We start from the raw sequence: 22,894 nt of genomic DNA, 5'->3' as shown, positions 1-22,894 counted from the left end.
AAACATTTTTTTTCTCCTTGTTTTGGTAAAATTTAGCTGATGAAAAACAGCCTATTTCTAGCAAGTTCTGCTGTTATAAACTAGGTCTATGCATAAAAGATGCATAAACCATGAGCATGTTGGGTATTCCTCTGCTGATACATTTCTGCCTTGTACCCTGTGATTATATTTTATGAACAATACTTTGTCATTCATTATCATATCATGAAAATGCTAAACTGTCTTTTTTATGTGGTACACATTTTATTAATATGAGGATTTTATATGTTTATATTTTTTATGTATTTCTTCTAACACATTTACAATACATTACCTACCAATTCCTCAAAGCTTTACCAAATCAGGATGGAAAGAAAATACATTTCTTATATATGGATCTGTAATGATGTTTGTATAAATCTCAGGTCCGCAAGGGCTTTAAAAAGGTGATATTTTAGTGCCTTTGCTGTAAAATAATAAATTGATTACTATAGTCAAAATTCCACTATGCCTATAGGCTTCTGAGGTTGTCAATCAAATAAGTCTTGCAGATGTTTTAAATTAAACTAAATATAGTATTTACCTGGAGTTCTTGTGTTGGTTATACCTGTTAGGTGATGCAGGATAGATGGGGTTGTGCTGTATCTGACTTTTTGATATCATTAATACACATAGGCACATTGGAAAACAGATGAATGAATAAATAATCTCATTTTAGTGTCTTGACCCATTTCTTATATAGTTATTCATACACATTACCCCCCCCCCCCCACACACACACACACACACACACATTTTACAGCACTCAATGATTCAATAAACACAGAAATGTAAACAAACATAGAGTAAACAGAACAAAGCTTAAAACAAATGATATGCACATTGTAAAACTAATGCAACTCAAATTCAAACATATTTTCTATCATCCACTCAATCCACAAACTTTCTAGTAATTTTTTTTATTATTCTTAAAATTCTTAAAAATGTTTTATTCTTAAAATTGCAAAAACCTAATCAAAAGGATACCATTAGGTAATGTGTAAAGTGCCATCTTCATTTTGAATTTCTAACTATTTGCTGCAAAACATGATGTAGAAGAAAGCAGAGAAATAAATACTTTAAAATGACTTTCATCTTATTCAGTTTTTATTCACAGATCATCTAATTGAATCAGTTCCCTCTATATCTTCCAGTTTTAATATGTATTGGTAATATACCTCATCTTGTATGTGCACAGAGTAATCTCTTACTTTTAAACAGATTGTAACAGATTGTGCCGTTGGTAATCTCATAATTACTTGTTTTGTGTGCAGATGATCTGGTTATATTATCTTCCTGCAGTGCTGGTCTTCAACAGCTGTTGAGTAAATGCTCCCAATATGCCGGTGACTTTTACATCAGATTTAATGACCTGATGATGAGGTGTAGAGACGTCTAAAATTTAGTGGTTGTCGAATTTTACCCATCAGGCTTGTAAACGACCTATAAAAAGGTGGTTACCGAGGGGAGGATGAGGAGGAAGCTGGTCGCTGACCTCAGAGCCCCTCCCATCCTCTTTATGATGTGTTAGTGAGGATGAGGAGCACGTTCAGCCCCAGATTCATGCCTCCTCAGTACACCAACCAAGACTTGCCTACCCCCCCCATATGAGAACTTTAAGACCTGCACTGTCTGCTGCTTACTTTGGACTTTAAACTGAATCCTGCACATGGACTCTTATACTTGTTATACACTCATTCATTCATATGTTCATTTATACACTATTTATTGATAGACTGCATATGTACGCATTTATATTCATTGATAGACTGTACAAATATTCACTCTATTTGAGATCCACTGCAGATATTAAGGGGCCAGCAATTCACTCTTAATTCTCTCTTTAATTCCTAATTCTGATTCATATTTTAATTCTTTATTCTTATTATCTTGGTTTGCCTACACTGTACCTCTCCTGTGTTTCATTCTCCTTTGCTGTTGCTGCTATGCCACCCTGAATTTCACTCAGAGGATTAATAAATTCTAAAATCTTATCTTTTCTTCTATAAATTTTATTTATTGGCTGTTCAGGGTTTACTGCTAGTGTATTATGGCAGTATAAGAGGCTTTCAGTTGCTTACCAGAGCTTTCCATAATCGTCGGCTTTTCCTGACACTGCTGTTAGGAAAAGGATGTGTAATACTATCTATAATAACTGGGACACTCTCACTTAAAAACGTAAAAAAAATAAAGATAAGCACAAGGGGAATAATAGCTTTCAGTTTATTTGTGTCATGAAGCACCCTGTAACCATGACATAAATGCAATATTGTGATTAGTTAATTTAACATTATTGTACAAAACTCACATTTCAATGGATGTTTTATGAAACATTGTGTGTAATATGTATTTAAATAAGATGAATATATATAAGTACATGCCAGCTCAAGAAAGGATGTCAACAACCCCATAAAACACATTGTTTCACTGAAAATGAAACCGTCAGAATAAAAGAATGCTGTGAAATTAAGTGTAAGTGTTACGTGTTAAAACACTTCCTTTTAAACTGCCAGCTGATGTTTAAAAAAAAGACTCATTTCTTCATTGTGAGGTCAAGGAACTCCTTCCTGGTCTTCGGATCGTCGTTAAATGTTCCCAGCATTACACTCGTAACAGTGCTGGCGTTCATCTTCTGCACCCCTCTCATCACCATGCACATGTGACTGAAATGCACAAAGGAGGATGTTAAAGTCTCCATCAAACCCTGAAGGTCAGCTTTGTAATTCACAGTGATGTAAATGGCCGCACTCTTTGTTTAACTGTCTTTTGCTCTCTTCATCATGTTATAATTAAATACGAAGAGTTAGTTATCCGAAAGAGATTTTAAAAAATTAAGTTTCAGCATTTACTTGTAAAACATTTGATCCACGCCTAAATACTCACGTAGCTTCGATTACCACCGCCACACCAGCAGGCTCCAACGCCTCAGAGATTGCTGAAGCAATCTGTTTGGTCAGGCGCTCCTGAACTGTAGAGACACCAACACATTAAATATAATGCAGGAAAAAAAACAAAGATCATAACAAAAGAAATAACTGTCGACAACAGTTTTTTTTTTTTTTTACCTTGAAGTCTCCTGCTGTAAATCTCTACAATTCTGAAAGAAATAGAAAAGAAAATTGAAATTATGAAACAGTTGTTGATTTCTGTGTAAATGCATGTGTGATCTATCATAGGCTACTTTTGGGGACACATCGGAGACTTACAACCAGTTAATTAGGGACGGCTTGTGCTATTAGGGACAAAAGCTAACCTAATTTATGAAAGACTGATTTTCGGGTCAGTGTTTAAGGATAAGTCTCCAGAAAATGAATGCATGTCTATGTAATGCCCCAAAAGAGAGAGAGAGAGTGTGTGTGTGTGTGTGTGTGTGTGTATGTGTACCTGGCAAGCTTGCTCAGACCAACCACTTTCTTGTTTGGGAGGTATGCTATGTGAGCCTGTAACAGTGAAACAAATATTATTATTATTATTATTATTATTAATAATAATAATAATAATAATATCAGGGTACATTTTTAATATACATTTGAATACAGTAATACATAGCATCTGTAAATATTTGCTAAAACTGAGAATATATGACTTAAAGCTTATCACAGATAAGTCGTTATCAGTGTGTATGTCAGCAGGTAAGTATCAAGAAATCAGACTACAGAAAAGAAACATAAGTTTAAAGTATTCTAAACACAGTGTCAGTTTATCCACAGAAGATCCCTGACAACTTATAGGACTTATTTTGGTCACAATTTTGAACAAAATGTATTTTAGTTCAAAATGTGTATTTATTTAAGAAATGAGAATTAACTGGTATATATGTTTTTCATACATCAATATCAGTAATGGCCTCAAGAATACAGCATTGCAATTTTTACAGGTCAGACTTTATTAAATTACTTTGCCAAAGAAGGGCACCAGGTGATGTTCGCAGAGAGAGAACATCTCAATGTCCTTCACAATCACCATCTCTTCATGGTTTTCATCAAAGATAGCATCATTCAAGATATCTGTGTGGAGATTAAATGTTACATTTACAGTTTTTATTATACTGGAGCAAAACAAATCATTAAAAGTGATCAAAGTGTCCAATAGTTAGGATCCAGCATTAAGCATAATAGGATCATTTATGAAACTTTAATGTATCAAAGAAATGGGAAATGAGACCAAGACAATTTTCCCTTCTTGAATTGTATTTTTAGTAAAATTTCAAATCACTCTTTCAAAAATATAATATTGAAAAGGACACATGGACTTATTGATATTAAGCTTTGTCTTCCAAAAAAAACGAAGGAAAGTCTGTCCTCACCTTGGATTGATTCCTTGTAGCCTTTGGTGAAGAACTGCATGGCTTTGGCTGCACGTAGCGGCGTACGTAGAAGTCCTTCCCTGTTGACGTCTTCTCCGAGCTCACTCAGTATAGTGCTATAAGATTTCTCAATGCAAGGCAGTCCTGTTGCATCTAGACTTTCCTTCTCTTCTTTGCAACCATTATTTTTAGTTTCAACGCACATGTTTAGATACTCTGCAACAACTACATTCATCTCTGAAGCTGGGTGATACTCCATTCTGGTTCTTACTTTCAATGAAAGACACTGCAGGATATGAATGAATGAAACAGGCCCAGATGTATGCTGTTTGGCTCAGTGGACTCAGAAAGGACGTCCCCTTGGTTTTTAAAGCCTGATGTGGAGCCCTGAAGCTACAACATCACTGAAACCTCACGACACCCATGAGGGAGATAATTACATGTGAATAATTTCCCCCATTAGAGCTCTTGAGCAGACTTCAACTTTCCACAATGTCAAGGTATGTAATTACCACACAAATCCATTTCCTATTCGCTTGTATCAAATGTAACGGAGCAGCATTTGACTCATCCTGTGATTTGAGTTTGAATACCTAGAAGTCCCATGCTCTGATTTGAGATATCTAGTGTTGCGTGCTGGAAACAGCCGCCACTCACATGCAATCCTCAACATTATTCAGGAGTCTTGTTCTACATGAGCCAGTGACATGAAACTGAGTGAGATTAAGCAGAATGGATAGTATTTCATGTCTTGACAGTACATGAAGCAACATGCCCTGACTGTCATCTCCACAAATGATTCCTTGTGTATCTTGGGGAATACATACTGTACATGCAAATGTAACAGTCTGATCCAGCTGTTTTAGACAGTCTATTGCCTTTTTACTAAAGCTGATGGTCGGATCTCGTTTCGGTGTCATCACTCAGTAATGTGGTGTCAGTTTGGCGCATCCTTCAATGTTTGGGAGGATGGTTGTCCTTTCTTGGCGATGTCACCAGAAAGAGCAGCCGATAACTTTATCCTGAACTGTTCTGTCGCTGTTTATGCTCAGTTGTTGCTTCTGAAGGCTAATGTTAACCACTAACTGTGAGCTACTGCAAAAAAGTCCAATCCCTTTCCTGTTGAGTAAGCTCCTTTTTAGACTGGTTCTTGTCACGATTGCTCCACTGTGTTGACATGTTACTCTGATGTGTAGTCAAGGGAAAAGTAGACGTACACGATTAACTGAGGTAGACAGACATATGGCTCCAGTTCATGTCCTGTGTCACACTTGGAGCTGGTCAGGGCTGCATGCATACTTTATTAGGTTTTATTAATGTTTCAGAGAGCAGAGAGAGAGAGTGTGTTTTCTATATGTTTGACACTATTTAACTATTTTAACATTTTATGGAGTTATGTTTTATAAAATTCTCATTTAAACTAACTTTATGTCGACTCATATCAGGTCCAGCTTGCTGACTGTCACATTGCTGCCATGACTAACGAGGCATTAGTAAATTCTTCATACATACTGTCTTCAACCCTTTTTTGTTTATTTAAAGGCACTACTGCTGGCAGAACATTTTATAAATATTATATAAATAAATGCCTATAAAGTTATTATAGCATAGGCAAACTTGAAAATGTACATCCTTGTGTTAAAAGTTGAAGCCTTAGAAAACCTTTTCAAAAGACAACCTGCTTTCAGTTAGATGCAATGTGCAACAAATAAGCTTTCTTCTTCTTTTATTTTACTTTTAAAACTTTCCACAATTATTAAGTATCTAATTGCCACCCAAATCCATTTCAAATTATCCTGCAACTAATACCACAGAGCAGCATCTGTGGTAATGTGGGTAACGTTAATAACCGTTGCTAATAACCGGATGATGTATTGCTTTTCTGTGTAAACACAACACATGACCAGGCAATAACTAACCGTCCTATATTCAAAGCTTAACGAGATATTCAGGGCTGACAAGTGTTGACAATGGGCTAAACATTATGGGAAGGTGTCCAAACTTTTGACTTCAACTGTATGTTTGGAGTACAGAGTTCAGTTAAACACAATTCCTCATCAGACCCATCAGACTCTTTAAAAGCACTTCGCAATATTAAAGTTTGTCTTAGTATTAAAGGACTCAACGATCAGGGTCAAAAAAAAAAAAAAACAGTACTGGAAAATTCCTCTACACACCAGTTTGACACTTTACAAGAATTTTAGGATGTTCTCAGGTTCAAATCAGACCAGCTTGGAGGATAATACCTCAATATGCCAAGAACATCAACAGTCATTTATTGTTTCATTTATTAATTAATTTTGTTTAAAAATGTTACTCAATTATAATTATGCACTGGACACACTTAAGGTTGAAATGATCATCAGCCTCTTTGAGAATTGCAGCTGTAACAAAGACTGTATGTCAGTTGACATGATTCACACTCGAGTGTCCACATGACGGCATTTGGCACAGTTCGCTTGGCCAGCTCAAACAGCTCTTTTGTTGTTTCTTGTCTTTGTGTTGTGGTTGAAAAATATCTGATTTTGCATACTCTGTTTCCACAGTCTTACATACTTTTTGTCTTTTAGTTTCGAGGAAGCTTTCCATATCTGCTTACTAGAATTGTTTTTATGGGTTTCTTGTTACTGTATAACATCATTGATTAATCCTGTTCATTGATTTACAAAATGATCTGCATCGGCCTAGAAAACTACTATTGTATAAACAGAATAACTGCTGACACATCATTTATCTCTACTATGATTGTACATGTTACAAAATATATCATTAATATCACTCAACTGTAGCCTAAACATAATAATACAATGCCTTAATCATGCTCTAGTTGTCATGAGAAGATAGTTTATAAAAACAGAAGTTAATTCTTCCCAACTAAAACCCCCAAACTAAAAGATTTTCTGCATACTGAAAAGGTATCTTAAATTTAAGGCTTCCTCTCAAAATCTAAGATAATACATCTTGTTTACTGTTCTTATTCTCTTTCTTATTACTGCTCTTCTATTTTAGTGTCCACTTGCTGCTGTAATAATGCAAGTTTCCCCATTGTGGCACTAATGAAGAAATATCTTATCTCGTCATTACCATCAGATTGAACCTCACTCTGCTGACTGTCTGGTGCTTCTGTGACAATCATCAAAATGTGGTATCAGATACCATTATATTAATAAATAACAATTTTGTAAATTTATATGTAAATATTTATTTGTTACATTTTGCTTGCAAAGTTAGGAAAGTTTAATGTTTAAAAGTGTAACTCAAGCCTGATTTTTCCTTACATATAAAAGAGTGATCCTAGTCTCTTTGCTTATTAATTAAACACTGATATCAGATTAATGTTCCTAATTGTAGGGACACACTTCAGGTCCAGTGTGGTGACTGTCACATACTGCCATTACTAAATACCTTCTCAGTATATTATTTACAGTGGAGGAAGGAAATGTTCTTTCTCCTTTTTAAATATACTCATCAAGAGCAAGTTATAAACCAGAGATAGCTATACACACATTTAAAAGAAAAAGCTATTAATGGATTCATGGTCTTTGTAGCTTACTTACATGGTGTTAACCAAGTAATACCAAACACCTTTGTCTGCTAATTGGTTAGAATATTGAAATCAAATAAAAAATATTGTATTACATAATTGTAATACGTATAAAACACTAATATATGTATCTCATGATAAAAACTACAATCATTGTTTATGTGTATATTTGGATGATGTTTTCAATACTTGTGGCAACACCAAATGTATGCTTTTATTACCTTAATTTGGGGATTTGTAGATTTTCTACATTTTCTTTAATAAAATAAACATTTAAATGCTGTTTTAAAAACAAACAGCCTTACAAAAACTTGAATTTAAAACTAGATCAGACAGTGATGACTTACTAACTACACACAAATTGCACTAACTACTGCTCTTGTGGGTCTTTTCAAATGCCGTCTCTTCAGAGTTCAGGTGAACACCACCATGCTTATTTTATCCTGCTGTTACACCAGGAGGATGCAAGATGCATGTCTGTCTGTCCTCCTCTCTTGCTCTTACTGAGGTTAAAGGGTTTTTAGTGGGTGTTTTCCATATCCAAATCAACAGTGGATGTTGTATTACTGTACAGAGTGTAAATCCCCCCGAAGCAAATTTGTGATATTGGGCATCACAGATAAAACTGACTTGACCTAATTCACACAACTAAGGTTGCTTTCGGCTAGCTGGTGAAACTGTAGCAAGTTTGGATTGAATAATTTTGGGAAATAGTTTTTAAGGCTTAAAGAAAAACACATATGTGCAACATTTGTATGTAAATATGTTTATTTCAGACATTGAATATATATATGTATATATTTATATGAACATACAATAAACAGACAGTTAGTGCAGACTACGGATGCAAAGAGGTTCACAGATCAGTTAACCAGGGCAGGACAGAAGGGGAAGACTAAAGGGCAACACACACACCGGCCATGTCGTGTCATTTGATGTCCATAGCGCACACCTGACTCTACGTACAGGCAGAAGAAGTTGTTAAAGGAGAATAGCTGGATTCAGACGATCCAAGGAGCGATTGATGAAACAGCTTTACTGGAGTGTTGACACTGGGAATTAGGACGGGCATATCTTGACACGTACATAGAAAACAGTGGGTCCATGTTTTTTTTATGTACTTCATACACCGTCGCTGTGTGTTGCCCTTAAGAATAAAATATATTAGTGGAGTGCAAATAATAAATGTAAGGTCTAATCTCCTGTCACAGAAAAAAAAAACAAGGGCTGGAGATCTCATTTAAACATGCTAGGAGCTCATATTAGTCAAGTACATAATATAACCTTTCACAACTCTTATGGAAAAATAATATTCTCATATTAACAATACTTATAAATGCAGGGCATATGGCAATATATAAATACATAGATATTTAAGTAAATTCCAGTGGAGCTTTTTACAGCTCAGATCCAGTTTTTTTGTTTGTTGCTCTGTCCGCCTCATGTCACTCTGCAGGCCAGGGCTTGTGGGCAGTGGTGGGGCTCCTTGGGGCCTTCGGACTCCCCTGAAAGACACAATGTAAAGGACATAGTTTAATTATTCTGTAAAAGAATATACATTGTTTAGTTGTTTGAAGGGTATAAGTAAGAAAAAAATCAGCACAGTTATTTCTGTAGTAATTATTAATATATAATAACTAATACCTAGGTCTTTACACAGGTACTAAATATAATATAATCATATTCACATTGTAATTTTAGATTCCTTTGACATGATTAATTTAAAAAAACATACTGTGGTAGTGGTAGTTTTAAATCCAGGTTAATTATAATCATAATGCTTATGAATGAGCTCTTTTACAGCACTTTTTAAATTTTTATCTTTTCATTTGCACTATGCATATTCTTTTAATAATTTTAAACCAAATCATTATTTTATGCTGCATTCTCATTTTATGCTCTATTTTAGTCTAGTTTTTTATTTTCTTTTTCTCTTTCTATTTTTCTGTACTTTGTTTTATAATGGGGGTTTTTTTTTTTTAAATTGTATGTTTTAATGTTTCCCATTTTTACTATAATTTGGTTTTATGCTTCTAATTCTTATTGTCAAATGTTTGTTTTATGTAAAGCACATTGAGTTGCCCCTGGGTTTGAAATGTGCTATATAAATAAAGCTGCCTTGCCTTGCCTTGAGTTTTACTGTTAAGATAATAAAGTTTTATGCTTCCCAAACAGAAAACACAATCCACAGAAGCTTAGTAACACCTATAGGGGGCAGCAGTGCTCCTCTGGTCAGTTTCACCCACACCCAAACTACAGCCTGGAGCTCTGCCATGGAATTGACCCTACCCACTTTAAACACAGGAGTCATTTCTCACTGTACAGTTATGTTGAGAATGAACTGCACTTAAATCTGCTGATTCCCCAGCAGATTTAAAGCTGGTGGTGTTCAAACTTTACAGCTTGCGACCCTCAAATAAGAATCAGTGCCAACTAAATAGTGAACTCTTGACTTCTAATGCAGATAATTATTCTTCTTTTCCAGGCTATTACACATGAAACTGCACCAGGGAAGTTTGCATCACAACTTAAGTTAGTCCATTTTATTATATTTCATTTTATGTGAGATATTGTAAAACTAAATTCTTATTATAATTTTAAGCAAAAGAAGTTAGAAAACCCCAAGACTTCATTAGGGTGAAATCTGATATCTGGTATTGTGAGACTAATGCAGATGTTCCCTATTTCCCTGAATCAAATTCTTGCATGTGTGGGCACATTAGATGGGAAGATGGACTCACCACAGCAGTCTGGGTTTTTGCATAGTTCATATGGGCGTAGAGCAGCACAGCTGTGTCATTGTGAGACGCCTCCAGTGCAATGGACAAAGCATTGCTGCCATCCTGCAGACAAAAAAGGAGGAGGAAAGAGAAGGAGAGAAAGTGAAACACAGATAAAACAAGGGAAGAGAGAGAAAAGTGAGTTCATTGACCCTAAAAAACAGAAAGCTTTATAGTTTGAGATGGACCATGTGATCGTCATTACACACAATTGGAACTTTTTCCAGCCATTTCAACACCCTCTGTATTACAAGTAGTATGGCTGTCTAGATGTTACATAACTTTTATGATGACTAACACGCTCATGACCATCCATCAAGACATTATCATTACACATGACTTTCATCCAGCCTGCATCCTCGGCTATTCTTTGTTCTTGTAATTTTACTTTTCAAGCTATTACATCAAACATATCAAGCACACAATATAAACCCACACTGAATATGATTGTGTGCCTTTGACCCTATAAAATCTCTAGTCAACCAGAAATTGACAGCTTATTCTTCTGCGATCAGTGTAACTTTCTCTGCATGATAGTACAGTTGTAAAGATGCACAAAATCCAAACTTTGGTACATAACTTGGTTTTAGATTCATGGTTTAATATATCTTCAGCGTAGAATGTCCCACTTGGTGCATATATAAAAATGTCAGCCAATATATCATCATCTGATCTTTTATTTAGCTCCCAGATATCTATAATGGACTGACTGACCTGCACACAGTTTGTCCATTACATTCTTGACTCAGTGTAGTTGTAACTCAGAGAAAACAGAACACCTCCAACAAACAAAACATCAAAATAACACTGGAGTCACTTCCAATTATTTTTTGCACATGTAGATGCTAAACTGACTAGCACGGTCAAGCTAAAAGACAACACCTGTCCCATTGCCAAAGCTATCCAGGTGGAACCATCACACTTTGACCTCTGTGTCCCCCCACATGCCAAGACGTAGATGTAATAGACAGTATTCAGCTAAATCAACAGAAATGTTTTCACAGATGGTGAATACTGAGCCAGAAAGTCATGTAGCACACAGTTTCCGTTACTCTCCTAATGAAGAAAATACATGAGATGAAAATAAAACTAAAAAACTGGCACTGCACTTCTTTAAATATGTACTGTAACACCACTGTGCCTTACAGTCAAGATTTGTCATGCCGAGACCCCCTACCCCCAAAAATCCCTCCGTCCACCTCTCGGTCCAGCTGTGCTGCAGTGAATCACAATCCAAGAGCGGCTTGCACTGAATGGCCAACTCATTATGGCACAGATGTGAACAATCAAATATCTGTCTGCCTGGTGGTTCTTCAGGCATCCAGAGCAATCCAGTGTAAAATCACTTTAAAACATCAGGCAAGTGAAGATTAATATAACGAAGTAACAAATGTCATAAGCAGCGATGAGAAGATTTCTGCTAGAAATTGAATATTGTGCTGATACGAAGGTCAAAATCTGGTGATATTTTTCATTTGGTTGACAAATCCTAGGCACCCTGGATCATTCAGAGTATAGAAATTATTCTTGATGGACTTCATTTTTCCACCTTTTTTTGTTTTTAAGACATGGCATTTCTTGTAAAATAACAATTGCTTCAGATTTGTGTGTAGGTCATGTGGTGCATTCTGCAGAGGACTGCTGCCAGTGCCTGCAGTGCATTGCATCTGAAATCTGCAAGTCTGTGGCTTTTTAATTCATCCCCAGGGGGCTTGTGAGTAGTGCAGTGATTGTGTTTCCTGTAAACAATACTGATTTGAGGGAAGGACAGACAAAACTAATCTGATCGCAGCGCTTCAGCTTTCAGGCTATCTTTCTAACTGAGAAAAAACGAAAGAAAAGGGGAAAAAGGTGACAAGAGGAAACTGTATAGACCAAAAAAAGAAAAGGAAAAAAAATTCCCATGAGAAGTCGTTTCCTGAGCGCAGATTAAGCTGAATCCCAGACGTGAACACACTCAGATGTTTTCAGCTGTCAGAGATCCAGCAGTTGGCTTGATCTGTAGGCTCAGAGCAAGCAGCCATTCAGACTGAAAACAGCCCTGTGCTAAAATAACACAGGGAGCTGCGTAGGTGGACATGTTGCTTCAGGTACCAATGAGACTTGAATACAGTGCAGGAAGTCCAGTCTGAGTTACAGAGCCGGGATCCTGTAGGTTTCTCAGACACCAAAACACTGGTTTACAATACTAAAACAATTCTGGGAAACTGTCACAGTGGCAATTGTTTTTTCTTTTGTTGCAAGGATTGTGAGGTTAACAGTAGAAATACTCTGTTCGTGTTACAGAATAATCAACCAGGAATCTATGATTGGTCAGTGCAGCGCCTTGCCAGATGATGCTGAGTTTTTGGACAAGAGTTCCCTGCATCTGCAACCATGCACCTCTGGACTGATCTCCTTCAAATGAATGAGGGGGCTGTGTTTTTGCAAGCAGGGTTGATGTCAGTCTGAATGGAGGCAAAGTCACTGACATTTTCTTTCAGTAAGTGCAGTACAGGAACACATAAAATGTCTTACGTTATCAATGATGGAGATGTCGCAGCCAGGCTGTTCCAGGAGCAGCTTGACGATTTCAGCTCGGCCGTGTTCGCTGGCACACATCAGTGCCGTAGATCCCTCGTCATCCTGCACGTTGACGTCAGCACCACACTCCAGCAGTGCCCGCACCATTTCCTGCCGACCATGACTAACAGCTAGCATCAACGCTGTCTGGCCAGCCTGCCAAGGTAAAGAAGTATGAAGGTAATGTTTTCCAAAAAATAACTTGTCAGATGTGTTAGCTTATCCATTACCTGCCAACAATAATATTACCACACTTAACTAAATAAACTGACTTACTGACAACAATCCTGCTGTTTCACTATCTAAGACAATGGGAGTGAGGAAAGTGCTGACTTTAAAGCTACAGTATAATATGTAATTATTCCACATCAAAATGTCTAAAAATGACTAGACCTATGTTATACACTTTGTTAAGTTGTTTACTTATATTAAACTAAAAGTTTCCAACAATTTTCCAACACAAAGTAATCCATCATTTTTAATTATGGTCCATTTCATTTGATCACCTGTTAATGGCGTCATATTCCCCTCTACCAAGTAGTATACACACAAAAGATGATGATCATTGTGGTTGTCCACCACAGTTGCCTCTACCAAAGAGTATATGCATATAATATAATACACCTGCCAGAAACTCTCATATAAAGGTCATAAATTGACCTTTATTCAGTTCCACATTTTTATGATACACTTTTTAGATATTGGTCATTTTGCAGTATATCTTTTAACCAGATGAAGGAGTTTAGTAATCAGACATCTGGATCTTAAGTTATCAGAGAAACAAGGTGAGCAAATGTTAGTGGCAGCTCAGCTCACATAGAGCACTTCCTGGACGCCCTCTAAGAAACAGATTTTTTTTATGTGAAATAGCTTTATTCTTTGTTTTTACTGGTTTTAATTCCCATGTCCATTTATTTTTCGGAGGAGGAGACATCTGTGGATTATTCAGCTCCCAGTAAAAACCTCCTGAACAATAAACACTGAAGGAATCCTAAACAGCAGAAGCTGACTGCAGTGATGACAGTGGTGGTTGTTTAACAATTAAGTCAACAACTCCCATGATTCCACACTGCTTCTCAATGTAATCAACCTGTCGTTTCTTATTGTTGTAATTAAGAGAAACTTAGCAGCAGAAATTACATATTGTGGGAAAAAAATATAGCACGTACATAGAGACAGTTTTGTAAGTACACTACTTTATTTTCTTATTTATAGCTAAATGCATACAAAGCATCCATCCTGGTGTTAGGGTCAGAAACTGGTTGCTTAAGAGCATCTCAGTTATTATGCAGCAGTCTTTCATTCACTCAACCGACATTGTCCTTGACAGTTAAGGGGTTCAAATTGGTGGCCTTAGCATAACAAACCTCTGGCCTTTTAGGCTGCTGCTTCCCCTCAACAGTGCCCATTGTTTATTATAGCATGGAGAGCAGCTAAGTGTAGGTTGTTGTTTTTTTAATGCATTGTTCCAAAAGCCAAACTTAGTCATAAAAGGTTATTAAAAAGGTCTGCTCCTTTAAATTTTGAACTTCGCTAATTATTACGTCACTAATTAAAACGAAAAGTTACACAAGAATCTTTTCTAAATGTAATTTAGCACTCCCCAGCCCAAAAGCTAAAATTAAAACAGAACACAAAATAGTATGACTTAAATTCCTAACCCTAAAATTTCATTGAGTGCCTCGTGTTTTGTTCCCCACAGCAACAATAACAAGCATCAGTAATTGGATTTATAGCCAGTGATGCTATAAATTCAGAGTCCTATGACTTGGCAGTGTGAGGGCCTGTCAGGTGCTTTGTCCTAACACATACAGTACACAACCTGATTAAATCAACCAAGGAGATAGCACCACTCAAAAGTCAACAGATTCTCACAGATGACTTGTGTGTCACGTTAGGCTACACGTTTCCTTAATCAAATTTAACCTATAACACATTATTGCTCATGTCTCTAGCTATGAATGTGGTACTTCATTACAACACAGGAAATGCTGCTAATACTTCCCCATTAAATTAAGACAGAGAATAAGGAGGGGCATTATTCCCTGAACACTGTTTTATTTTCTACCTTCTACAAAACAGCTGTAAGGATAAAAATAAAACTAGTTCTTGTTAAGACTGATAACTAATGATGTCACACTGAACGTCCTTTATCTGTCACTGTATAATTGTAAAAACTGTAAAATGTTTGCAAACACACACACACACACACACACACACACACACACACACACACACACTATAAACCGGGAAAAAGGTTGAAAAAGCCAAAATTAGATTAACGAGAGGAATGCTGCAAAAAGTCACCGTTTCCAATGCTAGTAAAAGATCGTTAGTGACTCATTAACTTCAGTTATAATTTTTAGTACTTTTAGAATTGATTCTATGTCTGGTTTTATTTTTTAATTTTAAAATGTTTTCTTCTTAACAGTTTAATGTGTCCAAATAAGACTAAATTCATTTATCAAAGCCAGCTGAGCCATTGACTGACTCCTGTCGATGTAGTGCTTTTGGCTGATGGAGCTGGCTACAGAATCACATGAGCTCTTTGTGTCCAAAAAAGGACACAAGTCATTCATATTTCTGCTTTTTTATGACAAATATTTTCATTTACCTCTTCGGCAAACTACTCTACTTATAAATATTTTTTCTATCAAAAAATCAGATGATACAATATGAACATTGATGTTCATGTCAAATCCAGCATGTACTCACTAACCTTGTGACTTTTTGACAGGCACGGCTGACATACCATAAATGACAAGCATATGACAGGAGTGACTGCAATAAAGTGACTGTGGGAACATGGAAGGACTCCTTAAAAAGAAGAACATGTGTGTTTAATACAAGAGCACTGTGAACTCTGACCAACGGATGGGGACTTGCCTGGCTGGCTTTGGCGTTGACATTGCCCTGACTGAAGAGCTTCTTAACCACAGCCATGTCATCCTCCTCCTTCACTGTAGAAAGAGCAGCCAGCATGATGGCCGTGTAGCCCGCCTTGTTCTGTTTATCCACACAGCACATGCCTGGAAGGAACAGATGTTTTTTTACTAGGTATTTAAGTACATAAATGCACACTTGCAAAGTCCTACTTACATGTGAATGCACATACACATTTATCACCTGACAAGTAGAGAAATCAGGGTTAGATTAAAGTTAGTTATACATGTAGAAATACATACACAAATCAGTTTGGTTCAGGGATTACAGATAGTGACTTCATTTATGAGGACTTTCACTGGACACAGTTTTTCCTGGTCAAGAAACAGCTCCAATGTAGAAGCTAACCTCTCTTTAAAACCACACTGTTTACTTTTTCTATTTCTACACTCTAGATGCCAACTGAATACTTGTTATAGTGAAGATTTTTTTTTTTTTTTGAAAGTGCTGGGCTAGCTGTTTTCCCCTACTTGAGGTTCTTGTGCTAAACAAAGCTTAACACTCTGTACTGACATTTTGAATGGGTTAAATTGGTTATTTAATGAATATTCCTTTAATCACTATTTTTAATATTAACACCAAATCAAATGACATCAAGTTCATCATATGATGAAAAAATAAACCCAAAATCACACAAAGTGAATACAACACTACAAATGTAGCACAACAATTGGTTGGATTATTGACTATATTGTTGTTTTAGCCTGTAAGATAACTTTGTGTAGTGTGGATCCTCATCACAGCACTTTTGGTCACTAACCTGTGTCCAGCAGCAGCCCCACCACACCGAAGTTGGAGTGTGAGACGCTGTAGTGGAGAGCCGTGTTGCCGTTGCCATCTGTCATGTTGACTACATGCTTCAGCAGCGTTGCAGACACCTCAGAGAACGCCATCAGGTAGTCAGACACCCGCGATGGCTGAGCCATTTTGGCACTGGAGATGCGGAACCATTCAAGCTGGACGGTGTGAGTGCTGGAGAGCTAAAAGTAAAGTCACCCATCAGTATTTATTGTAAGCAACACATATTTCTTGGATCTATTGTCAACTTGTTACTAGTATGAACTAGTTTAACAGATTAAAATTATTAGATGGTATTCTCATATTGTGTTAAAGTTAAAAATAATTCACCACATGTGTATATAATGCAAGGGAAGTCCTCCTTCTTACCATCTGCTGTTTAACTCAACGGTGACACAGAGGCTTTACTCGGTCTACACTCCCTTGTTATTGTTACATGAAGCTCCTATTGTTTCTTATCAATGTTTGCTGGTTCTAAAAATATCCCTAACCAGTACAATACAGCCCCAGAGCTTTCATCAGCTTTAAGTAATGACAGTAGAAATAAACATTATATTTTGCATCATTCTGGTGATAAAGTGGTTTGAAGAAGCATGCAGGGACGCACCACTTCCTTACTCTTCAGTGTTTTGATGTCATCGTTCAGGTGATTCTTCAGAATCAGGCAGGCTTCACGCATTTTTGAACTCAGCTCAAACCTGTGAAAGACACCATTTGTATGAAATTGTTTTTTTTTTATTTTTGTGTCACACAAAACAGTACAATAGATAACTTTGTAGAAATAAATTCATATTTTAAAAATGGCCCTTTTCAGTTGATGTACATGGAAAACCCCTTTTTGACAATAAACCATAAAAACATCAAAGGGCTGGGTGAATACTTTTTATAGACAGACACTAAATACTGCTTTCCAGCACAGTTTTTTTCTGTTAAGACTGTAGTAAGTATTCATCCTTTCTATATTAGAAACAACATACTTCTCTTTCACACCATCAGATGAATAATTTTCTGCTCTCAGAGTTTCCTCATCTGTGTCACTTTCATCCAGGTTGACATTCCTTTCCTCCTCAGATGTTTCTTCCTCCAGAGCCGCCTCATCCTCCTCTGTGCTGTCCAAGCACTCGCCTTCTCCACTTTCTCCAGAAGTACTCCCATCTTCCTCTTCCTCTTCCTCATCCTCTTCTTCACTCGATGTGGACTCATACCTGGAAGATTTAAATATTATCTGGAACTCAGCTCGACTTGTTCAGTTCACATTTGAGGGCACTTGGCCGGCTTTCTTTTCAATTGGCAAGGGGGAAAAAAAGAAGTTTACATTCTAATCAAGCCTCTGACCTTTTCGTAGCAGCGTTGATGCCAACCTCTAGACCATCTGTCGCCCCTCATTTTATTTTTACTGTGGTAAAAAATAAAATTAAGTTTCATGTTACTCACCCTCCATTTAGAATGCCCACAAACTGCAGGCTCTTCTTGCCAGCGCTGCGATTTTCACCCAAGTTACTCCCATCCTTCCTCTTCATGATTGATTTCAGCATACCTGTTGCCATACAGGAAGCAGATGGATCAAACAACAGTTCAAACAAAGAACACATATCTCAGGCATGATGCGTGATGTAAACATGTTTTCTCAGACTTTATAATTGATAGTGTAGTCTTTAAGTGATCATTTAAGCAGCTCTACTAGGAATTAATATATATAACATATTTCTTTTAAGTGCCTAAAAATTATCATCCATTCCTAAGTGAAAATATTTAATGTACATTTCAAATTCAAACGTACTAAATATAGTTTAACAAGAAAACAATCGTATATCAAGGTCTACTGACTGACCTTATAAAAGGAAAGTATTTGGTTCTGTCATGAAGGAAGCCATTTCAATGGGCAGTTACTTTCACACACACCTGTCTTAGTTGTGCTGGTTGCAGTTGTTTCTCCTTGGTCTCCCTCTTTCTTCTCAGCTGTACTGACCACTTCTTCTTCTGGCGAGACCTTGTAGTCAGCAATGGTCAACTGTCTCTTCTTTAGCACTGTAACTTTCTGCTCTTCAGTCTTTTCCTCGAACAAATTCTCCCACTGGCACCCAATGCTGAACACTGTAACAGGAACTGGTTCTTCTGGTGTCACTACAGAATCAGTCTGAGTGCCTTGTTCAGTCTGATCTGCTGTTAAGCCTTCACCTACGCATGCATCGCTCACCTCGGGACAGCACGAAACTGCAACGTGCTTTAATTCGAAAGACAATGTCTCTACTTGGGCATTTGTCATTTCTGGTTTGGCGAGAACACCCTTTTCAAATGTGACTTTGGACGTTTTCTCCTCAATTTGCGCTCTGAGAATTATCAAGTCTTTGTCTGCAACACTCAGTCGGTCCTCGAGAGCCACAATCGACTCCTGCTGGAATTTTATGGTGTCCTGTAAGGTGTCCAACTCCCGCTGTGTCTCAGAGGTGACTCCAAGTAGTGACTCCATTACCCAAACTTCAGCCTCCTCTGTCTCCACTCTGGTCTGTATTCCCGCCTCATGAACCAGTGTAGCTTCTGTTCCTGTGCCTTTCTCACAAACATTCACCTTAGTGCCCTCAGAAGCATCTTTCACACCAAGGCTATGGTAGAAAACAACCAAGTCCATTGGCATATCATCTCCAACTGCTACTGATTTCTTCTCAACGACTGAAACTTTCTCTGGAGTTTTTAATAAAACTTTAGTTGAACGATCTACTGCTTTCTCCTCCTTCCCCTCAAATTTCTCAGCCAGCTTTTTCAGTTCCCCAGATTTTCCAAGGCCTTTGTGACCAGGTGAGGGTGGTGAAGTTAATCGACTCTGGATACTGGGGTCAGTTTGAGGGGTCTCTATGGTTTGGGTGGAGGACTCTGTAGACTGTTTCTGCTGCTGGGCAGCCTCCATGGCTACTTTCTTCTCCTGCAGTGCCAACAGGAGCATGTCTTTCTCGGCACGAAGTTTAGCCACTTCTTTCTCAAGTGCTGGAACACCTTTTACCCGTTCTTCCATCTCCTTCAGCTGCTTCAAGGCTGTAGCCATCTGCTCCCTCACTGTCTGCAGCTGGTTGGGTGGGATTGGAGTCACTGTGGTGCCAGTAGCTGGAGTGCTGCGCCCAGAGGTCTGAGGACTGGGTTTAGTCCAGCTACTCTGTAGTGGCTGACTCGATGGAGAGGTCCCCAGCTTCTTGGGAGGATCTCCAAGTTGGAATCGCCCACCATTCTGGTGCTGGTGGCTCTGCTCCTGCTGTAACCGCAAACTAGTTTCAAGAAGAGTCCGCTCAACTCTGGGGTTGCGCTGTGGCGGAGGGGGTGGCACTTTGGCTCCGGCAGACAGTGGAGGAGCATTGAGAATGGTCACAGGGGAAATAGAGAGTCCTTCGCAGGGCGCTGACCCAAGGCGGTTGCGTGGTGGCGGTGGAGGAGGAGCTCTGCCATCCTCACTTGCCGGGGACGCAAGAGACTCTGTGGAGGTCCAGCCACTGGTGCGACCCCCAACACTAGGACTCCTCTGGGAGAGTTTGAGCCCCCGTCCAGAGCGACGGGAGGAAACTGGTGCACGGCGGAGGTTGTGCCCACTCTCTATCTCTTCTACATATTTGAGGAAGTCCAGATCGAGCTGGAAACCATACGGTGTTTGGACGGAGTAAGAGGCTGGCTGGTTAGCCTCTTCCTGACTAGAGTAGAGGAATGGAGAGCCAAGATCTGTAGGGAAAAGGACATGTGACTGGACAGCATGGCTACATTTGGTGTATTTAATTAGTCCTGCTGATACAGTAGAAACAGACATATTAAGATGTACTGTTTCACAAAACAGCAGAGACAATAGTACTTACTGTGGTAATAAAAACAAAGAGAGTACATTGGAATACACCTCCTGAAATATCAACCAACCACTTTCTTTGGTTTATACTAAAACATGTTTTGCTATAGCGTTGATACAATATACACAATAAAGTCTAGATACTTAATAGTTTCAATATTTTCTGTTAAATAGAAGCAAGTGTAGTTGTCTGTGTAGTGTTTACAGTACAAGCAACATGAAGACACACAAAAAGATTTTATATATCTTTTGTTTCTTGCGGTTTAAAGCGTCCCTGATATAATCTGAATAAATCACTGTGGTAAACTCCACCAACCTTGTGCAGATTACAAATTGAGAACATCTTAATGCAGTTTCTTACCAGGCATCTTTGGGTTAACTTGCACCGACTGAGTCATTTTTCAGGACTGGGACGTTTCAGCACACACGCAGCTTCTAATCAACACCTGGCTAAAGAAAACATACAGTGACATGGATGCATTTGTCATGAATGTACTTAGACACAACAACTACCAAGAGAAAATAATGCAATTTCTAAAATACTGGCAGAGGTCAGTTATTTATATTGTCAACATAAAACATTACATGCTCTAAATGTGGGCCATCAACACATTTTTGTCAGTAGGAAACGCCTTTAAAACTTTAAACACTGTATACCTTATAAACAACTAAAATGTCTCCATGCTCTCACTTTAATGGCGCACATACATGTATCTTTATAGGAGTTGTAAACTTTCTACAAAGTGCAGAAAGGCCGGAAGAAGTTTATGTGTTTTCTTATGGCTCGTTAGCACGTGTGACAGCCTGTGACTGAATCCAGAGGACGGTGAATTCCTTTCTTTTAGAGATAAAGAGGTTTTGTTAAATGGATCTGTTGTTTGCTTTTCCTCTTAAGAGGTGTTGAAGGACACTGAGCCTGACATCATCCATACCTCTGAGCTTTTTGTACGTATGTGTGTGTGACTGCGTGTGTGTGCATGTTGTACTGTTAAGCTTTTGACCTCCTTAGATCTCAATGACTGTAAAGAGCTGTTACAGTACAAGCCTCAAAGGGTGAAGATACATGTCTAAAGTGCAAGTACGTGAGTGTGTAGACATTTCTGGCACACGGTGCAGATAGAAGCCAGGGAAAACACCTCAGAACAAGCCAACAAGAAAGAGCTGAACAGTGTCCAAAAATCACAAGATAGCTGCTCCATTAACAACAGCATGCAATTCTACTGAAAAACTACAATATTCATCTCTCCACAAGACTGCGACAACCTGCCATACCTTCTGCTTCACTTTATTTATTCAGACACATGAAAAAAGCGGAAAACAGAAGTGCAAACTGGTCGGCTGATCAAACTGGATAGTATTGTTGTTGAAAGATGTCCGTTAGTTTTTTCTGTTATCCGTTATAGTTTTGAGCTGAAGTCGGGTGGATTTTATTTCTCTGTTCAGCTATAGTAGCTATAAATGCTTGTGTTAACAACTTGGCTTCTCTTCTGTTTGTTCTTAACATACAGCAAATATAGGATATTTCCTGAGCTGCAGTAAAAAGCCAGTTACCATGTTCCTTGCAGAAAATGGGCAACTTTGCATGAACTGAACACTTATCTGTTGTTATACCAATGGTAGAGGTGATAGAGGAATCAACCAAAATAACAATTTGATAGATTGCTACTTTAAAACATGACAATGAATGTTTAAAGATCAGACCCAAAAATTGTAACAAAGCTGTTTGTTTTAGCGTGTGGAAGGAAAGTTTACCTCTCTCAGCCGCTGAGTGAATGATTCATGCAGCTGGAGATTAGGCTGGTTCCCTCCTCCCTACTCCACACAGCCCTATGAAAAACAGAAAGAGACCATCAGAACAGTCCAAACATGACATCCAGAGCACATTATTACAATGCAGTGGCACATTGTTGGGTATCAAATTGAATTAAATGCGTTGGGAAACATGACTGAACATGAAATGAAGGTGCTTCGATACAGGGCTGACTAGTTTAATGAGGATTAAAATTGCGTGAATCATACAGTCACCAGATCTCAACCCAACACTGAGTAAGGAAATATGTTATAAAAGAAAGGCATTCATCCTTCCAGTAGACTGCCAGAGACTTGGAGAATCTCTTACAGGA

The 22,894-nt window shown here is 37.9% G+C and overlaps 2 protein-coding genes across 3 annotated transcripts; both read right to left on the bottom strand.

The window, feature by feature from the left end:
• Positions 1 to 2,551: 2,551 nt before the first annotated feature.
• LOC128362252 (GTP cyclohydrolase 1-like) lies at positions 2,552 to 4,583 on the bottom strand. Its single transcript, XM_053322994.1, has 6 exons — positions 4,325 to 4,583; positions 3,916 to 4,025; positions 3,403 to 3,458; positions 3,084 to 3,115; positions 2,902 to 2,986; positions 2,552 to 2,681 (listed from the first exon to the last, which is right to left on the bottom strand). The coding sequence occupies exons 1-6, from the start codon at positions 4,581 to 4,583 to the stop codon at positions 2,552 to 2,554; spliced, it is 672 nt and encodes a 223-aa protein (XP_053178969.1).
• Positions 4,584 to 8,625: 4,042 nt separating this feature from the next.
• On the bottom strand, positions 8,626 to 22,600 carry kank3 (KN motif and ankyrin repeat domains 3). Of its 2 annotated transcripts, none has more exons than XM_053322113.1 (11): positions 22,524 to 22,600; positions 21,133 to 21,221; positions 18,854 to 20,653; positions 18,386 to 18,488; positions 17,929 to 18,156; positions 17,559 to 17,649; positions 16,914 to 17,133; positions 16,097 to 16,239; positions 13,166 to 13,366; positions 10,610 to 10,711; positions 8,626 to 9,373 (listed from the first exon to the last, which is right to left on the bottom strand). In XM_053322113.1, exons 2-11 carry the CDS (start codon positions 21,167 to 21,169, stop codon positions 9,314 to 9,316), a joined length of 2,985 nt encoding a protein of 994 aa, XP_053178088.1. In that variant the 5' UTR covers positions 21,170 to 21,221; positions 22,524 to 22,600; the 3' UTR covers positions 8,626 to 9,313. The 2 variants fall into 2 exon arrangements, with proteins under 2 accessions (XP_053178088.1, XP_053178089.1); XM_053322114.1 differs by having other exon boundaries at positions 21,133 to 21,217; positions 22,524 to 22,569.
• Between the last annotated feature and the right edge of the window lie 294 nt (positions 22,601 to 22,894).

This window comes from Scomber japonicus, chromosome 7 (assembly GCF_027409825.1).
Source record: "Scomber japonicus isolate fScoJap1 chromosome 7, fScoJap1.pri, whole genome shotgun sequence".
NCBI classification, from domain to species: Eukaryota; Metazoa; Chordata; class Actinopteri; order Scombriformes; family Scombridae; genus Scomber; species Scomber japonicus.
The sequence above is the reverse complement of the archived record's forward strand: the minus strand, read 5'-3'. Positions and strand labels throughout refer to the sequence as shown.

Bases quoted from the DNA above. Each gene is read 5' to 3' on its own strand.
- LOC128362252 (XM_053322994.1), bottom strand. From the start codon at position 4,583: ATGGAGTATCACCCAGCTTCAGAGATGAATGTAGTTGTTGCAGAGTAT. The intron at 4,026-4,324 runs GTGAGGACAGAC...ATCTCCACACAG, and splicing joins CTACAAGGAATCAATCCAAG to ATATCTTGAATGATGCTATC. The intron at 2,682-2,901 runs GTGAGTATTTAG...TGTGCATTTCAG, and splicing joins GCGGTGGTAATCGAAGCTAC to TCACATGTGCATGGTGATGA.
- kank3 (XM_053322113.1), bottom strand. From the start codon at position 21,169: ATGACTCAGTCGGTGCAAGTTAACCCAAAGATGCCTG. The intron at 16,240-16,913 runs GTTAGTGACCAA...TGTTCCTTCCAG, and splicing joins GGGGCTGCTGCTGGACACAG to GCATGTGCTGTGTGGATAAA. The intron at 13,367-16,096 runs GCAAGTCCCCAT...TTACCTTGGCAG, and splicing joins TCAACGCCAAAGCCAGCCAG to GCTGGCCAGACAGCGTTGAT.